Source organism: Micropterus dolomieu, linkage group LG10 (genome assembly GCF_021292245.1).
Source record: "Micropterus dolomieu isolate WLL.071019.BEF.003 ecotype Adirondacks linkage group LG10, ASM2129224v1, whole genome shotgun sequence".
NCBI lineage: Eukaryota > Metazoa > Chordata > Actinopteri > Centrarchiformes > Centrarchidae > Micropterus > Micropterus dolomieu.
In genome coordinates this window covers 21993998-22021861 of record NC_060159.1, presented here as the reverse complement: position 1 = coordinate 22021861, position 27864 = coordinate 21993998, and the positions used below count along the sequence as shown (strand labels likewise).

Sequence of the window (27864 nt, the reverse complement as noted above, 5' to 3'; positions counted from 1 at the left end):
TGTGATTTTGGATCGTCTCATAAATGATGCAGGTAACGTGGATCACAGGAGGAAAAGCTTCTGCTCCAATGAAGCTAATGTGAATCCTAATAAAATTAAATAAAATTTAAAAGGATTGCTCTTGAGGGTTTTCTCACACATGCATAGACTGTGTGTACACACACAGACACACAACCTGAAGCAAATATTTAGCTATTGATTAGAGGTATTTAAACATGGCTGAGCGACCAGCAGACTCCTGTGACAGTGTCTTTATTAGATTTTTTTTGTCAGCCATGAGCTCAGCCCAACTGGCCCACCATGTTACATACATACATACATGTAGATGCACAAAACCCCCCATCCCCATCCCCAACACCCTTTACTGGCAGGTTACCATGGAAACAGGCTCAGTATCCACCTCCTCCACAGTGGTTCCTCACTTCCTGATTGTCTCTGGATCCCTGCATCCATCCATCCGTGCACCCACCCCCTCTCTTCCATCAGCATCCTCCCTCCTCCCCGCCCCCTCACACACACATTTATACAGAATTTTACAGCCCTGACACTGATGGAAAACGTACATGGATGATTTTACTCACTAATATGAAAAAATGTTATACATGAACAATGTTCAGAGGCAGCATAGACTGGAAATAACTGCTTGTTTTTCATCATGCCTTTGTTCCTAAATTATTTAATCCAATTCCTCCTTGCATCACTGCCTGCCCTGAAATTGAGATCATAATTTCTGGAAATTTTTAGGCAGTAGAGATGTTTGATGAAACTACATACTGAGATAAGCATTTAAAGGAGCCGTTTCAATTTTTTTCAAAATTGTACTTGAATATCAACATTTTAATGTCTCTATCTGATGAACAGCAGCCTCAAATATGGCCTGATAAATCCTCTAATGCTGAAAAACAATTCCAAATAAATACAATATCCTTTTCTATACATATCTACTAAACGTATAGTAAGACCCTTCCATTTGTGGTGAATCTTTCACTTCAAATAAAGGTATAGTTGCATGTATTTTAAGCACCATTATACAGCATGAACCGTTTTTGTAAAGCCTCAGAGCATTTAAAGCCACATATGTTTTTAAATAACAAACTAGGTGTACCCATATACTGATGACTAAACTCATACAATAGTCAGTGTGCATCTGGAAATGGTTGAGACAGTGAAGGAAGTAGGTTAACACAGGTTTTAAATTCACTAAAAACAGCATCTGACTTTAATTTGACAACATACAAAAAGAGTTATGCCATTAAACCCTTTCCCTCTTGTTTTGTTTTTGTTACTGATTAATAGAATATTGGTAGGCTACTGTTAATGCTGGGAATGAGTGCGAATAGAGCCTCTTCAATCAAAATATCAAACAGTTTGCATTTTGATCTGCTAGCTGTCTCTGTTTTATATCCTTGAAGTCTTTGGGTGTCAGACAAAACAAGCAATATTAAGACATCACCTTGGACTCTGGGAACTTCTGGGACATTTTCTTGATCAAATTATGAATTGATTAAAAGAATCGTTAGTAGATTCATCCATAATAATAAAAATACAATTATTTGCTGCCCTAGGATGAGGAGGTTGCAGTAACTCTAAGGTATGTCGTTAAAATGATCCAGGCCTGACATCTAAGTAAACTTTTGTAAATTTCCACAAGTACATTTCTGCCCCATTATCAGATACACTATCAGTGACATGGTTTGAAGATTAGGTTATAAAACATTTTGTATACAAAGAGGGACAATTTCATGTATTAAGTAAAGATTGGTAAAAAAAACAAAAAAACAACAAAAACAAAACAGATCTGGTAATACATGTTGTTTCTCCATGCTAATAAAGGACTGCTCTGTTCTCTCTTAATCCTAGCAGGGGGTTCAGCGGCAACTGGATCTCTGGCATCAATAATATAGTGATAATTAGTCAGCATGGCCCCCACTGTCTGCTCCTCTTAACCTCTAGCAGGTAACAAACTCTGTGACCCCGACTTCAGACTGCGGTCTAGACAACAGCCCAGAAAAGGTACACTTCAACTTCAACAGTCAACCTTTGAACAGGTGTACTGAAGTTTAGTTTTACTGTTTATAGAGCTACAGATGAACTAAGCCTATATAAACTGCGTGTGTACACTGTCATGTCCTGAAGAAGTGAGCTTGTCTGATGAAACTTTGTTGAATTAAACTGCAGGAAAACCTTTGAGTGTGTGACCATGTTTTTTTCAAATGTTTTGAAGTATCATATTAATTCTTTTCATGAAAAGAACAAATTTTCTGTTTTCTTCCCCACTGAGTCCATAATTTTTAAAAACATTTTAACTAAGTGCCCAAACATACAAAAGGAAAAAGTTATCTGTGTTTAAATCATCATTGTTTTGTAGTCATTACAATGCCATTGTTAAGTTTGAACTGGCAACATATGGTTAAATAATAAGTAGCATTTTGGAATTTTACGTTAATTTATGATCCACTTATTAGCTTTTTATGAGCTTTTAACCACATGTGTTGCTCTTCCATCTTATTTGATCTCTCATCCAGCTCCAGAAAAAACTAGTAAGGTAACCTTGAGTTAAGCTTTTTTACACCAGTTTCCCTGATTTAGGATGAATTTTCATACCTAATTTATTTTTGGAAGTGTGCCTCACTATTTTTAATTTTAATGAAATTATTTTAAGGCGCTGCTTTTAAATTAGACACCGTGGAGGGACAAAGGAATAATGCGGGACAACAGGTATGATAAAGGTCATCATTCAGGTTTCAGGAGTACCTCATCTGACCAACAACAGCACACATCATTATGTTACATGATTATTTTCTACTGTGACAGCCAACATGGACATAAACTCTCTATGAATTCCTTTCTTAGCCAACTGTCACCCCTTTACTCTGAAAACAGCCCCTGCCACCCCCCTCAAAAATACATGAAATATCTACACTGATATCTTTCAGGCGATTCAAGCTGTTTGTGAGCTTTCAGATCTGCGTTGGTCACAATTAGAAACACAAACAGGCAATCATACAGCCTTTTATATACAGATAACACACACACACACACACACACACACACACACACAGTGTGGGCAGTACAGCACTGCAGCCACTTGTTTAAAAGGATGACCCAAAGCTCATAGTCTCAAACATGCAAGGAAGAAGGTGTTCTGGTGGGTCTTTACAGCTGTAGAACAGGAGGAAATGGTGTTTTACAGAGTTTCTGAGGTTCATTGGGTCATTTTGTTGTCAGAAAATCACTTCCTGGTTAGCTACTCTCTAATGTATTCTGTCAACTCTCAGGATTCAGCATAGGTGGTGGTGTGTGTTTGTCGTTGCCAGCTGTAGGCCTCATTGAGGAGTTATCAGAGGATCACTTCCGCTTCCTCTTCCACTAAACTGGAAGGCTTTACTGTGCCGCCATGGGTGTGGCCGTGTGACAAGCTGCCAAAGAAACATTAGAAGAGGAGGAAGTGATGGATTTTGGGTTCTGGCACCTGCAAAAAAAACAAGAAATTAAATTTAAAATATGGATAAAATATAATCTCTGCCGTTACATACAAGTTAGTCACAGGTTAATAAGATTATCCAGCAACATTGAGTTTACAGGCTGCTGAGCAAATCAGAGATAAACCATCAGATTAGGACTGCCTAGAGAGGGTGTGGCTAATCCTGAATAATCCCATTTAGAGATGTATTGACTCTAAACCATTTATAGTAGTCAGATACAGGCCAGTAGTTTCCCACAGACAAAATAAAGTCAACACTACACTGATATCAATACTGTATATAATATTATATATGTACATACATTATATATATAATGGATGAATTAAATTTTTTTAAAACCTGGTTAATATCAATGCAAATATTTATATTTGAGAGAAAAATACATCCCATATATCTTACAATTACAGTTGATATTACTTTACAATATATATATATATATATATATATATATATATATAAACATTGGTATTTCTCTTCTCCAAATTCTTGTATCTTATCGGCTGACATATTATCCAACAGGATATATTAGATAATATCGGCCCATTTGTATGTCGCGTGATCTCTCAAATGTGGTCATTAGTGCAAAGAGCTGTGATGAAGACATGTACAGAAGCAGGATATTTCACAGTTGAATAATACTGTATCAAACACGACAATCAATTTTGAAGAGTAAAGAAGATTAAAAGACACAACTACAAAATAATTACGAAAAATATGTGTAAAAAATTTAGCATACATACATTTCTGTACTACGCTTTCTCTACTCTCTCTACTACAGATCTGCCAACATATGCAGCAGTACTGAATGAACTATAAGCCAATACTAGAGGATATTATCCGCCTGCTGATGCATCAGTCAGGCTCTGGTCTGGGGTTTCAGGCTCACCAGGATCGAGACTTGCGGACGCCTCTGTCTTTGGTGGGCGAATTGTCGAGAGAGTGACTTTGGTTCGGCTCCACCTCCGTTGAGCGGTCCAGTGAGGCGGTGTTTGGAGGAGTCATGTCAAGCTCCAGAAACATGATGTTCTCAGCCTGCACACACACACACACACACACACACACACACACACATACACATACACACACACACACACACACACACACACACACACACACACACACACACACACACACATCACACTTATTTAATTCAACGTTGCTCTCCAGTGAAGGTTAATTCAAAGGTGTTGCAGGCATTACAAATGTTTGTCACACATCAGATCAATATTGGCTTCCCTGCATCGGCTACAAATCTCATTTAGAAATTAAAAGTATTAAAAAAAGAAGTATTAAAAAGTAGTAGTATCTTTGTTAACCTCTATCCCCTTATCGCCCTAAGAGGCCCTTCAGGCTCACCAGTTTGAGTCCTTTACCTGTTCAGGTTAAAAAGGAAGAGTGATTAAGCTTTTCCTGTACTGTCTTTGTTTTTAAATCTCATCATAAAACCAATTTTTATTACTGCTTTCCACCACATGCAGCTGTTTTAATGCTGCTTATGTCCTGTGCTTCTTGCTAGAGAAACACTCAACACAGGAAAAGATTGGTTGCACATTCTTAGACAAGATGCAAAAAATTACTTTATTTATCTGACATTTCAACCACAAGGTCATTATGTCCTTGTGGTTTAAATAGTGGACAAATTAAATTAATATTCCATTAAAATGTATATTGGGAGTATCAAATACTACTCCTAATTAAATAAAACGCATTTCAAGTCTACAAGGGGTAATGTTTTCAAACTAAAAAGCTATATTTTTGGTGGAGTATTCCTTATATAAAGATGAATTTAATAATTTCTGCACCAGAAACTAGGAGTGTTGGGTCAAAATCTGTGACACTACGTCCTGAACCAGCATTTAAAGTGGTTACCTCTCATTTTTTCTATTTAACCAACACACTACAAAACCACTCACATGCACACACACTTACCCTGTATCTGGAGTGAGCGCCCATCGCTATGGCAACCCTGGCATACTGGCTGATGGGTCGTTTGTATCCGACTGCAGATGTCGGCCTTTTCTTCATCTGCGAGGATTTACTGAATACAGCGAGAAGGGGGGAAATCAATGAGAAACAGCAAAAAGAAAAACGGATCAGAAATTAGAAAGCTGCAGCCACGATATCCTCTACAAGAGAAACAGGATCAAGCTTTCTCTCCAGCTTTCTCTCCAGAGCTGAACGACGGCATACGGGCACTTTAAAAGTCTGTTCCATGCTTTAACCCTTTGATGCACAAGCTATGTGAACCCCTTCTAATGCGCAACATAGCCCGCATTCATTTCCTATATTATTTCATGCATGGCTGAGTATGTCTTTGCTATGTCCTTTGAAATATTTTATTTCATCATTTAATATTTCATGTTGCCATTATATATCTTGTTTTTGATTACCACAAATCATTATTTTTATTTTTACTTTCTTACTGTATGAAACAACCTTAGTTTTTGTATTGCTACATCAATTTTACACCCATGGGTCAAAGAGGACCCGTATGTATTCACTATATAATTTGATGGGAACTTTTGATATTTGTAAATATTTGCAATTGGGAACATATTTACTACAGACCACTATTCACCTGCCACACATTTTACATCTGAACACCATCACTTTTGCATATCTGATGCATCTAAGTCTTAATTTGAAAATATTAGATATCTTGTGAAAGATAAATGTAAATAGGCTTAATATTAAAAAATTATATTATTTTTGTTTGTATGTCAGTAAGAAAGTAAAAATAAAAATACTGATTTGTGGTAATCAAAAACAAGATTTATAATGATTACTGGAAATATTAATTGATTAAATAAAATTATTTCAAAATCAAAAAAACACCTATCCATGCATAAAATAACATAGGACATGAACACAGGTCATTTTTGAATAGTTGAAGTAAGAAAGGAAAAATGAGTTAATTGTTAACACCTGAGGGAGTACCTGGAATACAGAATGATGAAATTACTTTATAGCAACGATATATAAACTAAATACTCAGTCGGATCACTTTTGACCCATGTGGTGCATCAAAGGGTTAATAGCAGTGGAGGATGACAGGACAGACACAAGAGAAGAAGAGCGAGTGACACAGAGAGCAGGAAGGTCTAGAGGTCATGAACCCTGACTCAACTTTTAACACATTTTGAGTCCATTATTTCCACCTGATGGGCCACATGGGAATATCCCAACATCTAAAACCCACACTGACCTTTCAGCAGGAACAAGAGGCTGAAACTTCCACTGATCCTCTTCGGGGTCAAAGGTCAGCCTGTTCATGATCTTATTCTTCTCCTCTGGAGGGATGAAGTTCTCTATGATCAGATACCTGCACGTACAGAACACACAGTGATGCAAAGGTTGAGTTTGAGGTCATATCATAAGGCTTTATATTTAAGTCTGCAGATGTAATATTTTGATCCGGTTTTGAGTCTTAGGAGCCTCCTTGAGTTTTATGTTCATTCATTTGACTTTTGTACAAAAGTGACGTACAAATGTCTGGTCTGTGGTCACAATGGTACCTGAAGCAACATACCCCCACCACCGCAGCCACGTTCTTTTTAAACACAGGATTGTTTTTGGTCTGAATGCTGCCGAAGGTGATGATGATCATTCTTCATTTCCACTGTTGAGTTGTTGTATATACTGATTAAATAGAATGTTGCAAAAATTCATTTTGAAGTTGTGTGTGTGTGTCGGTAAAGTTTCCAGATTTTATACATTATCTTAACATCTCATATCCCCCAGCATTGTTTTCAATAATGAAATTGTGCGTACGTATCTGATGTGAATGCACACTGCGTTTGCTGAACTATCCAGGCATATTTGCTGATTCTGCTGACTGTTTCGACTCACTTGAACTTGAGCTCTCTGGTGAGCTCATTCTGAGTTTGTTCCAGCTCCTGTCGGCTCCTCACATGCTCGTCGTTCACGTCCTGGATCTCCGCTTTGATGCACTGGAGCTTGGCATATAGCTGAGAAAGAGAGAGAGAGAGAGAGACAAACAGAGAGAGTGAATGTCGCCCAGTGTGGTGTAGTCGCTGATGAACTGGTCTCCAGCTCGCTGCAGCTTGGTTGCCCATAGCAACAGCACTGGAGGCACTGGTGTCTGGAGAAATGGGCAGCCAATTGGAGCACAGCAACATGGCGGCCCTCCCTCTTTCCGGCTCATTCCTGCTCTTTCCTCCTGAGCTTTCACACTGTTCATTCTTTGACAGCCCTGGGCTGTCTGCATGGGCTTTAAACAAGTAGGCTAATCCTGACTTCAGTGCTGGTGTAGTTAGCCTGACAGATGACACTGCAGTTCACAAACTCTATGACTCTATGACGGCTTCTTTTTTATGGCATACAAAAAGCTCAAAATGGATTTGTTGTTAAAAAACTGCTTGAAATTTGAATCAGATATTTAAAAGGAATTCCTAGTAAACACAACATTTCGAAATAATATGGAAATGGGGCAACATATTCCAATACACACTTTACTCCAGGGGATTTCTCTCTCTTAAAATATGTCTTGGTTGACTCTTTTGTCATTAAGACTGCGTGCAACTTTTCTTCTTCATTCAGGGCTTACTATCAAATAAAAACATGGGAGCAACTGTTCTCCGAGCACTGCATCGGAGAAGGTGATTCTTGTAGTCTTTTAAATAAAAGATTTATGGATTCATACCATGCACAGTCCCGCTTGATACTGACAGCATAGTTTTTAATTCAAAGTTCAGTGAGAGATTTCATCTGTGAAATCACTACAGCAAAACAAAAACATGTGTTCATTAAAGTACATCTATACATCCGGCTTAAGTCCGCCCTGACTATTGTCAACCGCTCCTTTCACAAAAAGTTCAGCAGTTACCAGTTTTTCCACAGTCAACAACCTTGTTGACCGACTAAACCAAAGGTTTCGCTGATCTTCACATGCCAGCCTCTGAGCTCAGAAATCACAGTGTGAAAACTTCAAATCTTGATCCCGCTTTTCCTCAGAGAGTCGGCACCATGCAGTGAGAAAAGGATGCATGGTACAAGTTAGGATCAACACAGGATCATTAATCACATTGTCATCCACACACAATGGGTTTGTTTGGGGTTAGTCCTGCTGGCCGTGCAACGGATTGGGAAGCGAGAAAAGCAGGGAGGGGTTTACGAGATTCGGAGTGTTATTTTAGGGTTTGTACTGAGGGATTTAGGGGTGAGTTACTGGGAGATCCTAATCAACCTGACAAGAAAGGGAAAACAAATTGAGAAGGTCAGCATGGAAAGATTGAAGAGGCCCAAAAAAGAAAGTGATAGAGAGTGACGGAGGGAGGGAAATGTCCAGGAAAGAGGAGGGGACGGCAGGACAAACCTTGAGGTACTGAGATTTAAGTGTGTGTCCGGACGGAGCATGTGTCCGAGGCAGGGGGTCATTAGGATCCAGGTCAGGGGTCAAAGGGGTCAAAGAGGTAAAGAGGGATATACTGACATTAGGAACAAAAAGGAAGGAGTATGTGTGTGCATGTAAAAAAACACGTCTTCTTTTGTGTGTAAATTGCTGCATGTAAATGAGCTTGCCTGTATGTGCATTTGTGTACACATGATTCTGTTCAGAATTTCAGACGTAGACGTAGTATCTGTGCATCTTTTACCTTCTTGAGTTTCTTGGTTTTGGCCTCCACCTCCTGTTGCAGAGAAGTGAAAGTCTCTCTCAGCTCCACCGTCTCTTCGTCCTGGACCAACATCTTCTGCTGCATCTCCCTCTCGCTACGTGACTGAAACCATTAATAAATAAAATCTCACCTTTCTGTTCAATAGCATCTCCTTGTGTTTTGCACCCCAATACACTGTATTTAGCAGGTTAAGTTCAGTATTTTCAGTATTTCATGTATTTCTGTGGTTGAAGAGAGGCTGTTCCTAAGTTTCCTCCTGCAGCAGACCTACGCAAACACTCCTCTCCACAAATATCAACCAATATATTAATGGAAACCTTCAGGAAGACTTTCTTAGTTGTGAAACATTTACTAATTAAAGCAGCAAGTATGAATTGTGTAGCTGTATTAAGTAGGGAAAAAATACTAAAATCTAATAAAAATGAATACCACTTTTTCTATTGGAAGATATTATAATATATAATTATAATTCGCAATAAATAAACATACAAAACACATCTGTGTCTCTTCATGGTTGAACTAACCTTTACTGTAATGTATGAAATGAATTTTGAGTAAACACACACAGGTTTACCTGCTCAGCAATCTCCTGCCTTTTCATCTCCAGCATCTTCTGCTGCTCATTAGTGTGATCCATGATGTTCTTTCCACCAACCAGCAGCTTGCTCTCCATCGCCTGAGAGAAACAAAAAAATATAGTTTTGTATATATTTATGATTAAAAACACTTGTGTCCTACAGTGTCAACCAACACAGTAAACATTTACCTGCTTACTCGGTGTCAGCTCATTTGACAAATATATGTTACTACACATCAAAACGTAATTATATTGCCTACGTTCATTTATAATTTATCCATCCATCATCAACCGCTTATCCTGCGTACAGGGTCGCGGTGGGGCTAGAGCCAATCCCAGCTGACATCGGGCGCAAGGCGGAGTACATCCTGGACAAGTCGCCAGTCCATCGCAGGGCCACACATAGACGAATAACCACTCACGCTCACACAATTTAGGGTAACCTATCAACCTAGCCTGCATGTCTTTGGACGGTGGGAGGAAGCTGGAGCACCCGGAGAGAACCCATGCAGACACGGGGAGAACATGCAAACTCCACACAGAAAGGCCGGGGCAACTGGGGTTTGAACCCACAACCTTCTTGCTGTGAGGCGACAGTGCTAACCACCGCACCACCGTGCCGCCCATTTATAATTTATAGATGCTATAAAATGAATACTAAATAAGTTGGTAATCACATCACAAAACAAATGACCAGTTAACTAGATTTTCTCAATTTGTACAGAAATTAAGGAGTCAAACATGTCTGGTGTCACATGTATAAAAGCCAGTTGTAAAAGCAACTTCTGTCGGCTCGGTTCTTTGAGCTTCACTGTTTTGTTTTTTCGTGTAGTGGTGAAAGCCATGGTTTTGAGGATAGTGGAGTAGAAGGGAATCTGAGCTTTTGAGAACCAAGGTAAAATATTTATTTTAAAAATCATAATTTTGAGAAAAAGTTGTACTTTCTTGAAAAAGTCAGAATGTTACAAAATAAAGTTGTTTGAGAAAAAAAGTTTTTATTATACATGAAAACGTCATAATAGGTCTTTGACTCGACACACGATGCAGTGTGTGCATACACTTCATTGATTTCACCTAATTTCAGGTTTTATCGTGCAGTGTGTATAGAGGTCAACACAGGTTGTGAATGTTGATATGTGTTTGATTTTGCTGTACATTTCTCGTGTTGCACGACACAGAAAAAGATCATTCAAGGACAAAACAATACTGGATTTAATTGGGTACCATTTCCCTGTAATCAAGGTGTCATCTTATCCAACAGGGAAACACAATCAATCAGAGGCTGGTTTTATCACATTTTAACTGACATCAAATCCAGTAACAAAATGTACTGTAACTAGAATTTGTATGTTTTATAAGAAATAAAATCAGAAAGTGGGTCTAAAAGTTTGCCTCAAGAACAAGGATCGAGTGTCTTTCCTGAGGTCAAACTGAGTTCATCTGGAGATCTAACAGTTAAGTCTTTGTGAGTGAGTGTGTGTTGGAGCTGCAGTCAGGGCAGACATTGTGCTGATGAGGCAGTTGGAGCTGGAAGTGGGTAGCTTAACATGCCCATGATGACACCATGATGACACGACCATGCCACAACAAGCTGAGCTCGACTAAAATCTCCTTGCGCTTCGGACTTCAGACATGAATCACATTCAAAAGTAGACCAGTACAAAATGACACAGTGTGCTTTCATAATGTAAAATATGGTATCAATGAAAGGTGACTAATAACAACTTTGACCTGAAGTACCTCTACAACTATTAGATGGATTACCACAAAGTGACATTTTTGTTTTTTAGTGAAATGTGGCAGAACATTGATCTGTCTTATATTCATGCAGATAATTATATATCTAGCAATTGTGCGCTTATAGTCACCTCTTCTGACATTATATTGTCCACTAGGACAAGCCAGAGTTTGTGTGTGTGTGGGGGGAGTTTTCAAGGCCACTGTGTGAGGGAGCAGTCTCCCTGCTTTAATTGTCATGTTTGTCCTTTGCTCGGGGCCAGATGTCTGATACTACCCTAGGTGCTAGACTTCTGAACCAGCTGAATCATTTTTGCACTTCTGTGTTTTCTCTTTCTTTAATAAATACTAAAAGACAATGGCTTGTTGTAATTTGTTCAATTCTGCACCAGGAAATATACTATTTCCACGACAAAATGTCTTTTGTACAGATTCAGGATAGGGCTGGACAATAAAAAAATAACAATAATTATCGCAATATAATTATAAAATTTTTTCTATAACAATATAACAAATGTTCAATAAATGTTTGACTTTATTCACTTGAATTATACACAAATTAGGACTTATTTTTTTATTAAGATGTTTATTTTGTGGGGGAAAAGGGACTAAAAAAAGCTTTTACTTAATTTGACTTGTGCATAGATTAAGATTTTATCATAATTATGTTCTAACTCAGATTTGTGAAGTGATTCACTGTTTAGCATCTAGTGCTGACCATAATTTAGATGTTAAAATCTAATAATTTAGTTTAAACCACAATTAACCATCAGGTTTCTTCAACTTCCACTCAGGAGCAAAAATCTGCCTTTAAACTCAAAAGAAATAACGATTTGATGCTTATCCTGATAGTTATTGATATTGAAAGATATGAAAACCTTTATCGTGATAAAATTTCTGGCCATATCGTCCAACTCTAATTCAGGATGAACTGTAACAACTTTGGTGCTCTATTAACCTTTAACGAGGTCTCAATTTCATTTAGTCTCATACTTTGGTTTTTGAGCAAATACCTGCAAAACGGATGATGCTTTAGCATCAGCTGTACTTTGTGTACTTTAATTTGCAAATATTAGCAAGCTAATACCCTAAACTAAGATGGTGAACACGGTAAACATTACACCTGCTTGGCATCAATATGTTGTCATTGTCAGTGTAAACATGCTAACACACTGGAGGAGAGAGCCGGGGCAGCGCCTGAACTTATGGACAAATAAACACCCATAGTCGGACTATTATGCTACAACAACTACGCCGTTTTCCAGTGGGAGGAGCCAAGAGTTAATTGCTTTTATTAAATTAACTTTTTGCTTAAATTTTTGGGATTAAAAAGTAGAGTTTTCTTCTCTTGCGCTTCTCAGCAGTGAGCCACTGTGTGTTTCCGGTTTCCACTGTTGTTGTTGTTGTTGAGCTCTGTGATACTACTACTTCATATTTATATAAAATCTGGACAAAACTGGACATTGCTTGGAGAAAAGCGAGGATGCTGAACTACCTGGTAAATTCAGAAAATCTGTTACTTGATTCCAGCTATTGTTGTACTTCACTGTGAACAAATTAGCATACTTGTAGTTATTTCGGCAGCAGTTTGATCCGTTTATTGCAATTAAATCAGAGCAAAATGTTTACTTCGGCTTCATACTGCTGTTAGTAATCGCTGGTTGTGTTTATTCGTATTATGGCACTGTGTGTGAACACTCAGCAGTAGTGCAGCGATAAAACTGTGAATATGAAAATTTGCATTTGGTCTGAACCAAAAACAAACATGTATGAAGCATCATGGGAGGTTTGCTCTCTGAATGCTTTCTAGTTATTTTCTCCAACCTTTGAAATTAAACTCTACGGTGCAGATCTTATTTCATATGTGTTAACTCTGATGAAGACTTCTTATCATTTCATGCCTCTGGTTACAGCATCTTTGGTTAGTATAGAGAATAAAGGCTGGGGGCCACAGTGATGCAATCTTTCTTGAAGTGAATCACACTCACACAATCACACACATGTTCTCTGTCCTGAGGGCAAAAAATCTAATGAAATGAACCTAAGAAGCAGGAACAGAGAGAGAGAGAGGAAACGGGATACAGAGGGAAAATGAGAAGGAGAAAATGTAAAAAGGGGGCGAGAAAAGAAGAAAATAAGGGGGGCACTGCCAATTTGTATTGGCCACATTCCAGTCTCAGTACTTTATACAAAAAGACAGTGTGTGTGTGTGTGTGTGTGTGTGTGTGTGTCAACTGTGTGCAGCCTATACGTCCTTTATTACTGGCACATACCACACTGTCCACTTGATTATATGAGTGAACACAAAAACACACACATACATTAAAAAAACACACTCAAACTCATGCAGAGTACAGTGGAGTCCTTCAGAGAGGATGCGTCTGCTGCAGGTTTTTACAGAAAGCCTCTTTGTTACGAGCTGTCTTTGTGTTCTGTGTGTGTGTGTGTGTGTGTGTGTGTGTGTGTGTGTGTGTGTGTGTGAAACTGCCTGGTTTGCTGCTCTTTGTGTTTTGTCATATTCTTTCAGCTTCATTAAAGAGCTGATTCATGTCAGGGCTTTTCTCTCTCATGCATCCCATGTCTCCCCCCCCACCAACAGGCTGGTAAGATACATACAGCCATTTCTAATGCAGGCTATGAATGGTTGCTGACTTTAATGGACAACTTGCATATAACTCAAGGTTTCAGTTTTTCTAACACACAACAATGAAACCTACAGACTTTTATCTAGCGAAAAAACATATCTTCATGTTTTAACTTCAAGATAACAAGATCCACTGTGAGTCTCACTGGGTTTATGAAACTGTGTCAAATCCCCAATTACATCAATTCACAACTGCAGCAACAAATTAAAATCAAACAATGTTTTGTTATGCTGTACGTCTCCTGGTTATCCTAAAAACAGCTTGCTAACATTGAGTTCATAGGAGGAAACCAGGGCACTTCTTCTGCACAAACGTTCAGTTGTGTGTTCTGGCTCATACAAAGAAGTTTAGTTTAAGAAGTTTAGAAAAAAAGTATGGAGGATGGCTTCACGTCAGCAGGTCAATCCATAAGTTGAAAATAACATAATTAAGACATGAGGTGATTCTTTAGATTTTTCTGCCTTTTCCTGAACTTGTTTTGCAGAAACAAATACGTTGCTAGCATTGTCAGCTATCTTCCCTAGTTGAAATCAAGCGGTGCTTTCAGTTGCAAGAAGATGATGCCTTCACTAATCGTCCCTATCTGAATAGTATATGCCATTGTAATTAAGTTAGTAAAACCAGTTTAAGCAGCCTCTACATTACAAACTGTAATGTAGCACAAGCACAGCATTTTAAGTCTTTGCTAAACAGGAAATGTTTACATTTAAAAAATTTTAAATTATTTTATATATTTATTTATTTTTAAACCTGTCCTGCCCAGCAGCCTGGTATAGAGTATGATGACCTGGATACCATATTGTGCCAGACAGATTTTACTTTAACAAGAGAGTATTAATATACTCCTTTGTCTGTTTTATTATTTATTTAATTATGTATTGATTTGTCACCGGGCCGGACAGGGGGGCAGACGTGGGGATGGGGGGGCACAAACAGACAGCACAGAGAAACCGGATCAACCCAGAGACCCCCACCCCCAGAAGCCAGGGCACCCCGCGACCCCCCAAAGTGCAAAGGACCCCAGACCGCATGTCCCGGGGGAAGCTGTACCCCACCCCGAGGAAGAACAGCAGAAAGTTGTGCCGGGAAGCTCCCTGCCGCCAGGGAGCGATAACGCGGGAGAACCAGGCCAACAGTCCCCCAGCCCAGCCAGAGGCATCCCTCCCCAGAGTGCAGGCAGAGCCAGCAGCCCCCGAGGCCGATCTCATCCCCGGACGGGGGACCAGCCCCCCCAGTCAAGCACCCCCAAGGAGGAGCACCAAAACCTACCCTGACCAAATACTGCTTTACGCTAACATAGAAGAAAAATCCTTCGGGTGCTTAGAAAAATGGAAACTAATGGAAAAATGGAAACTGTAACATTTCAAATATTAAGATTGTTCTGACAACTGCTGCTTGCAAAGTCACAAATTAACTTTAAATCTTACGTTTAATCCGGTTTAGACTTTCTTTCATGTTTGAGTTCACCATCTTGAAGGAAATAAACTTATCCTGAAAGCTTCCGCAGTTGTGGGGTCATGGGTTGGCATTGCATATTTCCAAGCGCATCGTGCTTTTCATGTTCAGATCAAGCTGAATGAGCTGATATACCGAGGTGAGGATGAAAAGAAGACGGAGGAAGAGTAGGAGGAGGGGAAGGGATGACTCAGTAAATTGTTCAAATGACCTTTAATCACATGAGAGGCGACTCACTTGTCATTTGACTCATTATTCTATTTCCATCTTTGCAGGGTGAGGTTTCAGTCCCACAAACACAGATGCAGTCAGGATGTCTGATGTTCTCTAAAGGTCACAGTAGAGCTTCAGGTTGTTCATCATGTCATATTAAACCTTCCTGTGTCTACATCTCTCTACAGGCTCAAATATTTTCCTTGCTGTCTCTCTGTTTGCTTGATCAATAAAGCAGATTTTATATATGCAATGTGTGTGTGCTTCAGATAGATTTGCGGCAAGATGTACGCTATGCCATTGCTCTCCAGCAATGTATTTTGCACGTTGTTACAAAACCTGTAGTTTTGACAATATCAGTGTAGCTGGATGATACATATTTTTGTATTTATATTTTCTGAGCTGCAGGACGACCACTAAAAAGAGAAAAAGAAAACACTGGAGCATTTATAAAGGCATCACACTTTTCCTAACGCTTGTGAATGCATGTGTGCCAGCCTGCATGTTTGTGTCTGTATGTATAATCTGCCCATAAGTGCATGCTCAAATTATTTTAGCTGTAACTGATCTGATTTCCTGATGGGAAAGTGAAGAGAATGGTAAGTGTTAGCATATTGAGCTGGCTCATCCGCATCAGCCAGCCAATCCCAGCGAGGCCGGAGCCTGCTGGGAGCGACCGGGTTATAAATACAATGTGACGACAACAAGCTCTCTCGTGTGTGCAACAGAGAGAAGAGACAGCAGAGCAAGAGATGGGAAAGAGACAAGAGACGCTTAGCATGAAAGACAGAGGTAGAGAAAAAAAGGAGAGAACAAAGGTCAGGCGATCTCTGAGAATCTGTTTCACATCAGTCCTGGTCGATGCAAAAAACACTTAAGGAGCCACAACTTAAAAGCCTACAACCTTATTACCGTTCACTCACTGTCAGTCATCTCTTGCATCCACCAAACACACAAGGGAGAACCTGCAAACAGCCGATCACAACGTGAGCCCCAGATTAACCTGAAAAACATCCTTTCATCCTGCTAGAATAAGACTGAATAAGCACACAAATGCAAAAGTCCTAATAATATGACTTATTTTATAGCTAAAATGCCATAGCAAAAGGCTCTGATATGCATGTCAGAGTACAATTACAAGAGGGACTGTATTTGTGAAGATTTTATCATCTACTGAACTGCTTACAATATAAGTCTTGGGTGAAAATTTCCCATTAGATGAAATTCAAGACGTCTGCCAAATGATGATGAAAACAACAGCAACTGTTGATTCAGCAAATGTCCCCAAAACAACATGTGTTTACGTTGAAGTGACAAAGCCTTTGAGAGCTGCAAAGTCCACAAACGGAGGAGGTCAGGGTGGTAAGATGGATCAGGAAAATGTCAGATTTTGATGCAAGAGACCACTGTTTGGTTTTATTTAAGCATGACCACCATCATTCCATAACCTTAGCCCAGTACTACTTTAATCATTTTGACAAAGGTCCTCTTACTTTAATAAAGAACTTCTTTCAACCCAAACTAGGCTGCACACCAAACCATAACAAACTTGTTTTTCTGCCAAACTTAACCATCCAAGATTTGTGCAAAGCTGATTTGTAACGGTTTCAAAGGCACTGACTGATGACCTACGCGTCGTTCTAAAGGACGATGCATTACACAGTTTAAATAAGAGGAATTGTTGGTAATGTGACATTGATTGGTATAAAGAAAGAAAATAGTAAGCTTTGAAATCACATCATCTTTCTTAGGGGCAGGGGGTAATGTTCTAATTTAAAAACTGGTTAACATTATTTGTCATCTGTCATTCTACCTCTCTTCTCTTATCACCTCAGTTATTTTAATCATGTGTTTAAAATATCTATTTTGATATTTGTTCAGATACAGATACTTTTTTTTTAAAACCTGTTCTGTGTGTTAATTATTTCACTAAAATGTTGGGGTGTACTGCTGCATATGTGAAAGGAAATTGTAAAATGCCTTTTGAGGGAGCTGCGCTAGCGTTTCCAGGCTGCATTAGTTGCAACTAGCATAACACACCCGAATCTTTGATTGAACTGTTGGCGGACGAGTTGCATGATGGGCTGGCTCTGATGCATCAATTCTAACCTTTTCTTTTTTAAAACATGAGACCAACAATGTTACAAAAGTCCAATGCTAAAAAAGTAGCACACTCTTTTAAGACAAAAACAAGGTTTGTTTTAAACATATTTGTCCTTGGAAGGCTTTACGCAGCTTCTATAAAAATGGTTAAATTAATTATTCAAATGTTTTGATAATTGCTTTTTATATTTTATGAGGTACAGTGGTTACATTATCAAAATATTACATCTCTTTCCGTGCCTTATAAGATAAACACATATTTAATATTTCATTTTTACATGCAGACATTTCTCTGCCTCTGTGTTTGTTTGTGTCCTTGTATGGGAGACAGGGGAGTGTGTGTATTGTTTAAGAAATGGCTCTGCTTTCTCCACTGATCCCATGACTGGATGCTCAGTTCACAAACACACACACACACACGCTGCAAAAATTGTACCGACACACATACACACACATGCAAACACACATGGACACACACAGACTTGATTCATCAATATTTCAGTGATGCAGCCTTCCATGCTGAAAGATGAAGAGCAGTGATGAGCTCTCCCTGTTCATTAGCCTACACACACACACACACACACACACACAGCCTCCCTCTCTCTTTCCAGGCTTTTTCCTCCTGTAATTAGACCGGAAGGCAGCTATATAAACAGGAAACAGTCATTCTATCCATAACGCTGAGAATGTAAGTGTGTGTGTGTGTGTGTGTGTGTGTGTGTGTGTGTGTGTGTGTGTGTGTGTGAATACATTCTGCTTGCTTAAATGGACGTCTACGGTATGTTGTGGAAAGCTGAAAGGTATGCATAGTGTGTGTATCTGCATGTATGTGTACACCTCAGTTTGTGTGTTATGCTGATGATATTTCCCATGAGGCAATGGGCATTGTTGTTGATCCCGCGTCCTGATTGGCTGAACTTCAGCTGGCAGGATGTAGGAAAGACCTTAATGCACAGTCAATGTCGATTTCCTCCAATAACAAAAGACTGGAAAGACACATTCATGTTAAAAATAGTATGTATTTATTGTTCATTTGAGGATTCAATTATCATCCTGCTCCAGGCAAAAGTTGCCCTCCTCTGTTTGTTTTAAAGCAACATCTATGACAAAAGAAATCAAAACATCAAAAGGATTGGAGAGAAATAGCTCAGTGTTTCCAACACACAGACTTTATCTGGGCAGCATACCATTTTATTTTCATGGATTCACACTCCTAAGAGCCGTCTGTGCTAATATAATTTTCCTTTTACCATAAATTAGATTTATAATTCTACAATTTGATCCAAATGTGCAAGTATTTATAGTGACAGTTACTTCAGACTTTTAATTTAAGATGCATGAAATTGACCTATTTACTGTACTTTTTCTCTTTGAAGTTGTAAATAGGCATTCTCGGGAATTGCAGAAAATTACTAAACAACGTAAACAGAAAACGTTTTCTTTTAATAACACCTATATTAAATGGGAACACCCAGACTGAAATAAATTAACTTAAGAGAGAAACAGATGAACACGAGGAAAGTGGGTTTCCTTTTAATCTCAGTTGGCGCTATCAGAACATAACCTAGATGTAAATGACGAAAGAAAATCAAGATTCAGGGTCATTGCTTTTAGAGATGTCGAGTAAAGAGAGACAGTAAGAAGAAGGGAGATGTTACAGTTGTGACCCAGAAAAGTGGATCTAAGAATAGTCCGCCTGAGGAACGGACACAGCAGCCTCCTTATGAGAAACTGCTGCTCAGCATGAAGCTCTCCACAGTGACTGCACTGATCCTGGACAGTTTCATAACATCAGTGTTAACAGGACAAAACCTGGAGTGTAAAGGGCGATAAAATATCTGACTGAAGAGACATGTTGGGACGTTGCTGAACAGTATTAAAGAAGGAAAATTACTTGTGTAGTAAAAGTACAACTGGGACGTCTAAAAATGTACGAGTTCTTCTAATGACTAGCAGGAAACACTAGGCGTTCTTAATTGCATTTACAATACATTTATATTTACTCATTTGGCAGACACTATTATCCAAAGCGACTTACATTTGAGGAACAACATACAAGCATCAACAGAGCATCAAATACAACACGAGAACTACAACTGACAAGAGGCCTACATAAGTGTTAGAGCACTAATAAATACTAGTAAGAGCTAATAGCACATATCGCATCAATGGGGTAAATACCTAGGAAAAGAAGTAAGAGTTAACAAAAAGTGCTATCAATAAAGGATAATTGTAAGGTGATAGAAGAAGAAGAGCATGGGAAGTGCATGTTAGAGGAAGTGTTCTCGGAAGAGATGAGTTTTCAAGAGCTTCTTGAAGTTAGAGAGGGACGCCCCTGCTCTAATTGCTAAAAGTCCACAAAGTAAATCAGGAAACAACAGTTTATGATGTGATAGGTTGTCATTACGATTGATTGGTAATTGGTCATTTTACTGTAGCGGAATGTTATATTTTACTATTTACAGAGGTAATGACAACCTTTAAGGCCACATTCTTAAGCTATTAATCTATTTTCATGGCATGAAACATGTACTGTACTAATTTGAGGTACTTTACTTCAGTATTTCCATTTCTACTCCACTACAATTCAGAGGGAAATACTGTACTTGCTTTACTTTAAATAAAATTAAATGCTTTGTTAACTACCCAACAGTTAATACAAGTAGAGCTAAAATCTTTTGTTGATTCATTGATTAGTTGATCAACAGAATCTTAATCAGCAACTATACATATACTTACAGTCTGACCAAATTGTTCAAAATTAACAATAAAAGTCTGAGTGTACATTAATGCCTGAGTATAATAATCTAATGATTTAATAGCAGTTTAACAATCACAGGAGACATTTTTCTATATTTTAATACTATAAGTACAGTTTCTGAATATACTTACATACTTAAATGAAGTAAGATTATAAATGCAGGACTTCTACTTGTAGCCAAGTATTTTTACAGTTTGGTTACTGTTCTGAATACTTCATCCACCGCTGCATTTGCTCTTGTAAATCAAAGCTGGTGTCACTTCCAGCACAGCAGACAGCAGCTGAACAGCTCAACAGTTGCACCAACATAATCACAACACAATCCACAGATGGAGCGCTGCACCTTGGAGGCCAGTGAGGTAACAGCGCCCTGCAGAAACACCAGCTGACCCAACACAGACTCACAAGGCTGGTTCCTGACATACTTGCATTTGTTGTGTCTGTGTGGACATATGAGAGGGTGGGAGAGAGGAAGAGGGAGAAGGGACGTTTTAATCTGAAATTATCTATAATTAGTTATTTTCTGAGCTCATGTCCACCATGTTTTCTAGTCTCTCCCTCTCAGCCAGTCTCTCTGCGTAGGAACCTCTCTCTCATTGGTTCTGAGAGCAGAGAGAAAAATGGAACCTGCAGGCTGCATTCTGTGATTGGTGAGCCAATATCAGTCTCAGCCAATTAGAGGAAAGCTGGGTGGGGGAGAGGGGAGCTGGCTGATTGATCAGACTGGAACTGTTAAAGGATCACAGTGAGGTCATGGGAATCTATTAAGGCAGTTAAATGATCAAATACGGTTTTATTACTTTATAAAATATTGTCAGAACATGAATGTAGATTTGAGTTATAATCATGTTTTGTTGCTTTTCAGGAAATATTTGAGCAAGTTTTTAAATAAGACCAGTGTTGAAAAGTCTGTTTAATAGTGTTTAAAAAAGCTTTGTCATAACGAGAAATAACACCAGGGTTGATTTCAGTGATCACTCAAACTATTTTTGTAGACGTTGGCTACTTGTTCATAGGATCAATTCAGTGTTTGTTTTGGTCTTTTCATGAGATTTGTTGACAATAAGAAAAATACATCACCAGACAAACAAATGAACAAGGCGAATGTTTTGAATTTATGAACCAACAGTGATGCATCAAAGAAAGGAAATACTTGTCCATAATCATCTTCCTCCTCTGTGGGGGTTGGCGTACATTTGCTGATTCTTTGAACTTATATCACTCAGCAGCCACCCAGTCAGCATCAAACACACACACACACACACACACACAGAGTGGTAAAGACTGTCAAAACTGTGCTGTGTAATCACAGATTTTATACGGTTTAGCAGTACTGGACGTACGGTGCTTTGGAGGACAAAGTGAGGAAATATGAGATGACTCGCATAGAAATGTACATGACAGCAGGATATACATTATCTCTGTCTCTTGGGACTTTTCCAGACCAGAGAGGGCTTACACTTATGTTTCTTTGAGTGTATGCTGCATTTATTACATGAAACAACTCACAAATGTTATTTTGGTTTATTCTGCTATTCACGCCTAACCTAATGAATCCTTCACATAAGTTAACTTTATACAGGACATATATATGTAGCTTCAGGAATACCTCCTTTAACATTTTTGCACTGTTGAAATGAATTTCATGGCAATATATCCTGCATTTCTGGGTAAAATGATGTTGATGTTATAATGTTTTTTTCCCTTATTTAAGGTAGAAGCCAAAGACTCTCAACCGAAAACAAAAAAAGAGAGATGGTGTGCAGGTATCTTATGTCAAAGTACAAAAACCGTTTGCACCATAATCTATCAGAATTCTTTTGGCAATTCTATTTTTTGTTTTTATGTTAAGCACAAGTAAGTAAAATGCACATATGTTGATTTAGCTTCTGATTATTTTTAACCTTTCTTTTTAAGTCCATTCTTTGTCCAAACGACCTACACACTAAAAGACACAGATTGAATCCACAATGGAGCTTGGACACGCAAAGACAAGACTGTATACCGCAATTTTAACTTATTTTCACTCATTATTTATGTAATTTTGCAAACATTTGCCATATTGTGGTACACTGTACATCAATATCAACATTGTTTCTTCTTATTATTTGATATTGATCACAACCATTTTGCCCAGCACCACATGGAAGAAATCTATTGCAGAGGAGGCAAACAGATCAATTAGTCCACTGACAACAGTTTCAATAGACCAGAATGTAATGCAGCTACAACACATGCTGTGTTTTGAGTATAACTGCAACCTTTTCTAAACTGGAAAATCTCTGTTTCTACACGTCTCCTGTTGCTATCGCGCTCTCCACCTACACAGACTGTATATTACCCGCAGAGCCTTTAAAGCACTACGAAGTGAAGGGGTTTAACACTTGTCCTAAAGTATATATATCACCTAATGACAACAGAAAAACAGGATAAGCAGGGATTTTTCTTCTAACTCAACTTGCCCTTCTATTGTTCCAGTACATGTGACACTGAAAATATATTTTTCCCCAGGCTGTTTGCTGCAGCTCAGTAAGCTGATCCAGTAGTGTCTCATGTGCGATGGTCCAGGCTGTAGCTACAGAATTATAGACTGTAGTCACTCAGTCATTCTGCACGGGTGACTTATTGACTGCATATGCCTGTGAATCAGAGCAATTTAATTAACGCGGATCTGACTCAGGCCTTGCTTGCTGCCTCTCTGTGTGTGTTAAGAGGAGAAATAAAGAACTGACATCTTAAGCTGTACAATGGTCACCAGTTCCTGTCTGGACATATGAGTGCACCCGACCAGACTGTGGTGAAAGGGCAGCAGGCAAAAAACTGGGTAACCTGTATCATGACGCTGGGTATCAAATGGCTCAGTTAACTCTGCGTTTTACAATCCGGCTACGAGCACGACCAGGTGAAAGCAACATCATTAGAAATGAGATGAAACAAAAATACCTGCAGGAAATATTTGCAAAAAGTGATATTTAACCAGGAATATCTACAAAATAATCACATACTTAGAAGTCAAAAAGTCTATCAATATATCCTGGAATTATTATACAGTATATGTCTTTTGTAGTGTGTTTTCTTTTTTTATGTACAGGAATATTAATATGTATATAAATGTTTGTATGTATATTCAATGTTGATGTTAGTTATACTTTGTTTGACTTTAATATCATTTTATTTTTTTGTGTGGCTGATGTTCTGCATCAGCTAATGGGGATCCTAATAAAAATCCTAAAATCTTACTCCTGTGTGAGTAATTTTTGCTTTTTTGTCTGGTGATGCACAAACAATTATGAATATGTGATGCGCATGAAGATGCTAAAAGTAGGTTAATGTTTCCACTGCCAAAGCAGAGAAGAGACGAGCGAGAAAAAACGTAGCTAATGCCTGATGAGGTCTATCTGAACTAAATGTTGCATTTATAATCATAACAGCTAATTATCTTTGTGTGGATTCTTCTTCGGTGGGTATAGTTTTTATTTCCAATTCTCATCATATAGTCGGCTCATGTTATTCTGAGCTGCAGTGATAGAGAGAGTAAAAGCATCAACATTGTAAATAATCTCTTTGGGAATTAAACTGAGTTATAATCGTCGTTATATATTAGTGTAAACTATTCATCCATTTGTTAGAAGCTCTGTTTAAAACTGGAGTGGAAATGTAAAGCCTGGAACAGCAAAATGATTCTACTGACATTTAAATATATCTTTTGCTCTATATTCCTTGTGACTCAGTATTTTTGCCCATGTCAGGATCCTGTTGGAATAATAACTCAATTATTCCAGTGATCTGATTGGTCAGTAGTCAGCCTGTTGACACCGGAAAACCAGAGTTAGCTGACTAACCCACTAATCTCGCTTTGTGGCACAGGCCCCAGGTGAAACTGCTGTGCGCCTAACAAAACTAACTAATGTTAGCTTGCTAATACCTGACCCTTTAGATTGAAGAGTAAAAACATTATGTGGAATATGATCGAGACACACTTAAAATGCTGTTTAATAATTATGTAAACTAATAAGATTTTCAATTGCATTTCACAAAACTGACACAACATACAACAAAAAAACAGAACATTTTGCTAAATGATCAAATAGCATCAGCTAGGTTAGCATAATTGCCTATTTCCCACTCATTTTAAGCTGCATCAATACTACGAGCTCAAAAACACGCATTTCTTTATCTATGCATGTACAGATTAAACAAAGAAATACCTACATTTACAAACGTTTGGCAGTCAAATAATCGTGTCCTGGGTGAAAGTCCTGTTTCTGGCCCACCGGCCACCTCAACCACCTCCTTACTTGGACTTTACTGTTAATAATCCTACACCTATCTTTAGCGTTCAAAAATTTCCCCCACTATGTTGAACTATGACGCTAAGGGTGTGTTACAAGCTGATGCTGACAGGTCTTGAGCAATGCGTCCATATGTGACGACTTAGGAGTGAGAATGAGTAAGTAAGTTTAATGTAAGCAATAATGGGTACGTTTACTGCATGAGAAGTCCTACTCAACCCGTAAAGCAGTTGTATAGCATCTTCTTTGGCTCAGGAGAAGCTTTCAAACGTCCCCCCCCCACCCCCAATGAAGTCACAATGATGTCATTAGGGTTGGTGACTTGACTTACAAATTCAGAGTCTAACAATGGATGTTTACCAGAAAAGGAGGATCTAAAAAAAGAGATGCTATTGAGTGGTATCATGGGAAATGTAGGATCCAGTTTTTCATCAAGTGCTGGACGAAAAGTCGGGATATCTTAGCCTCATTGTTCATCTGACTCCCCCAACTTTATGGAAGCACCATACTCAAATGCTGGAGGACCCCTTTAATGTCGTTAATATCTGATAAATCACACACTTAATGTTTGATTTAATTTGATTTATAAGGATTCCCATTAGCTGATGTAAAACCAGCATCGGCTAATGGAGTGGTTTGTTTGTCATGTACATAAGTACTGTATGTCTGATCTTTATCTAATTAGATATGAGGCTCCCAGTGTCACTGTCCATAATGTCCTTTACTCATCAGATCATCAGATTATCACACATGGTAATCCCACGGACCACATGTCCTTAATCTGTATTCCTGGATTGTGTTGACTGTGTTTGTGTGAATGAATGAATGAATGAATGAAGCCACTGACTGGACAAACAGGTTTCGAGCTCTCACCTTGTACTTGGCGGTCAGTTGCTCGGTGGCTTCCTGCTCCTTCCTCAGATCTCCCATCATCCTCTTATTCTCTCCCAGGAGCCTCTGCTTCTCCTCAGCCAACAGGAATTGATCTTCTCTGATGGCCTCCTTCTCCCTCTCCAACCGCTGCTCCTCCAGCTTCACATAGTCCTCCGCCTCTTTCTCCACCTCCTCCTCATCCTCTGTCTCTTCATCCCCATCTCTCTCCCAGCCCTCGCCCTCCACCTGCTCCTTCTTCTGTTTGCTCCTCCACTTCCTGTGGTTGAGCTGGGCCCTGAGGCGAGCGATCTCCCTCTGAAACTCACGCAGTAGAGCATCCTTGGGATCCTCATTGACTCGGGGCTGGTTCTGGATGTTCTTGGCCCGGTTGGCGTAGCGTAGGGTGGTGAGGGTCTCATCGTAGTGCTGGGGGGCTGGGCCTAAGGTGGCAACCATAACAGTCTTTGCATTCCCTCCCAAAGAGTCCTGCAACAGCCGGGTCAGCTTGGAGTCCCGGTACGGCACATGGCTGCTGCGCCCATCGGCCAGTGCTGAGATGACGTTCCCCAGTGCTGACAAGGAAAGGTTGATCTTGGCGGCCTCTTTCAGGCGTTCTCCCTGGACGCCTGTCTTGGCTTGGCGCTCGCTTCCAGCCAGATCCACCAGGTTGAGGCGGCCGACCCGGATGTGTTTCCTCCCATCTGGTCCAGGCTGGCTGCACTCCACTGTGATCAGGAACAACGCATGGGACCGGGACGAGTGTTCGTTCATGTCTGTCGCCCCAACCGCCCTCGCCTGGTTGCCCACGTTCATCACCTCCTCGATCTCCTTGATGCTCTTACAGACACACGATGTGAGGTCACGCACATACACCCCGGACTCTGGACTCTCCCTGAGCTCCAGGGCTCTGGCGTTGCCGTGGTTGGGGTCGAGGAGATCCCGAACCTCTTCCAGATAGATCTCAAGGTAGGATGCCCGCACAAGGTACTGCCTATCAGACTGCGAGCGAGAGATGTGTGTGAAGATGTGGTCAAAAGCATTGGGGATCACACCCCGTTTCTCCGGGTCCAACCAGGCCCCCTGCATGGTGTACGTCTTCCCAGTTCCGGTCTGCCCATACGCAAATATGGTGCCATTGAACCCTGCCAGCACTGAATCTATCAGCGGCCGGACGCTCTCATCATACAGGTCTCGCTGTTTTGAGTTTGCATCATAAACTGCATCGAACGTGAATGTTTTCTGGGGCTCGCTGGCTGGCGCACGAGGGTTTCTGAGGATCACCTGTCCGAGCCGCAGGTCCATCTGCACAATGCCCCCTGCAGGCCCATTGGACTCCTCTTTCCGGTTCAAAGGGCGGCATCGAACTACCACCTTCACCGACTCACTGCTCTTATTTTTTGACATGACTGGCTTCTGTTTCTTGTTGTAAACAACAAAAGGACAATCTAAATCAAAAATTGGCTGGGAACCTTTACAACGCCTTTAATCAGCCTCCTGTCTGCTATGAATATGAAACCAGTGATTTTTGAATCATTAATAACAAATTCAGTATGGCTTTTTTGATCATATCATAAAGGAAAACAGCCACAGTGCCTAATAACACAGACTCCAATAATGAAATTATGAAATGCCACAGTGTCTAATGGCTAATTTCCTTTGGCTTATTGTCTGTAATGTCAGCTTACAAACAGACAGACCGTCAGCAGCTCTCACGCGTTGGATCGACGCTCCATTGCAGTCCCGCTACACGTTCAGATTCACTCGGTGAAAAAAAATCCAACAATAAAACCAATCACACTCATGTCGTCCAGATTTTACACGCCCGGTAGATCCGCGACAGACCGCTGTCCGCATCGTCATGTCCTCCGCTCACTGATGCTCCGAAGTGGATTTGCGGTTCTCGGTGTGTACAGAGAGACAGACCTCCCCTCCTCTACGTAACACACACATACAGAGACACACACACACGCATGCACACACAATCATTCAACCACCACACCCCACCTCACTGCGGAGTGGAACAAAGGATCGTGGGAAATGGAGTTTCACGTCACTGTTGAGTTGATCCTTGCCCAAGGCTGCCACCA

The 27864-nt window shown here is 39.7% G+C and overlaps 1 protein-coding gene and 1 long non-coding RNA gene across 3 annotated transcripts; one reads left to right on the top strand and one right to left on the bottom strand.

Annotated features, from left to right (window-relative positions):
- Positions 1-547: 547 nt before the first annotated feature.
- On the bottom strand, positions 548-27667 carry LOC123977467 (kinesin-like protein KIF3C). 2 transcript variants are annotated; one of them, XM_046060170.1, is made up of 9 exons: positions 25778-27667; positions 9696-9797; positions 9101-9223; positions 8821-8829; positions 7335-7453; positions 6691-6807; positions 5415-5523; positions 4372-4517; positions 548-3472 (listed from the first exon to the last, which is right to left on the bottom strand). In XM_046060170.1, the coding sequence occupies exons 1-9, from the start codon at positions 27179-27181 to the stop codon at positions 3385-3387; spliced, it is 2217 nt and encodes a 738-aa protein (XP_045916126.1). In that variant the 5' UTR covers positions 27182-27667; the 3' UTR covers positions 548-3384. The 2 variants fall into 2 exon arrangements, with proteins under 2 accessions (XP_045916126.1, XP_045916127.1); XM_046060171.1 differs by lacking the exon at positions 8821-8829.
- On the top strand, positions 15257-15931 carry LOC123977473. The gene is made up of 2 exons (XR_006826689.1): positions 15257-15674; positions 15811-15931. It is a non-coding gene; the product is annotated as an uncharacterized LOC123977473 (long non-coding RNA).
- Positions 27668-27864: the final 197 nt, after the last annotated feature.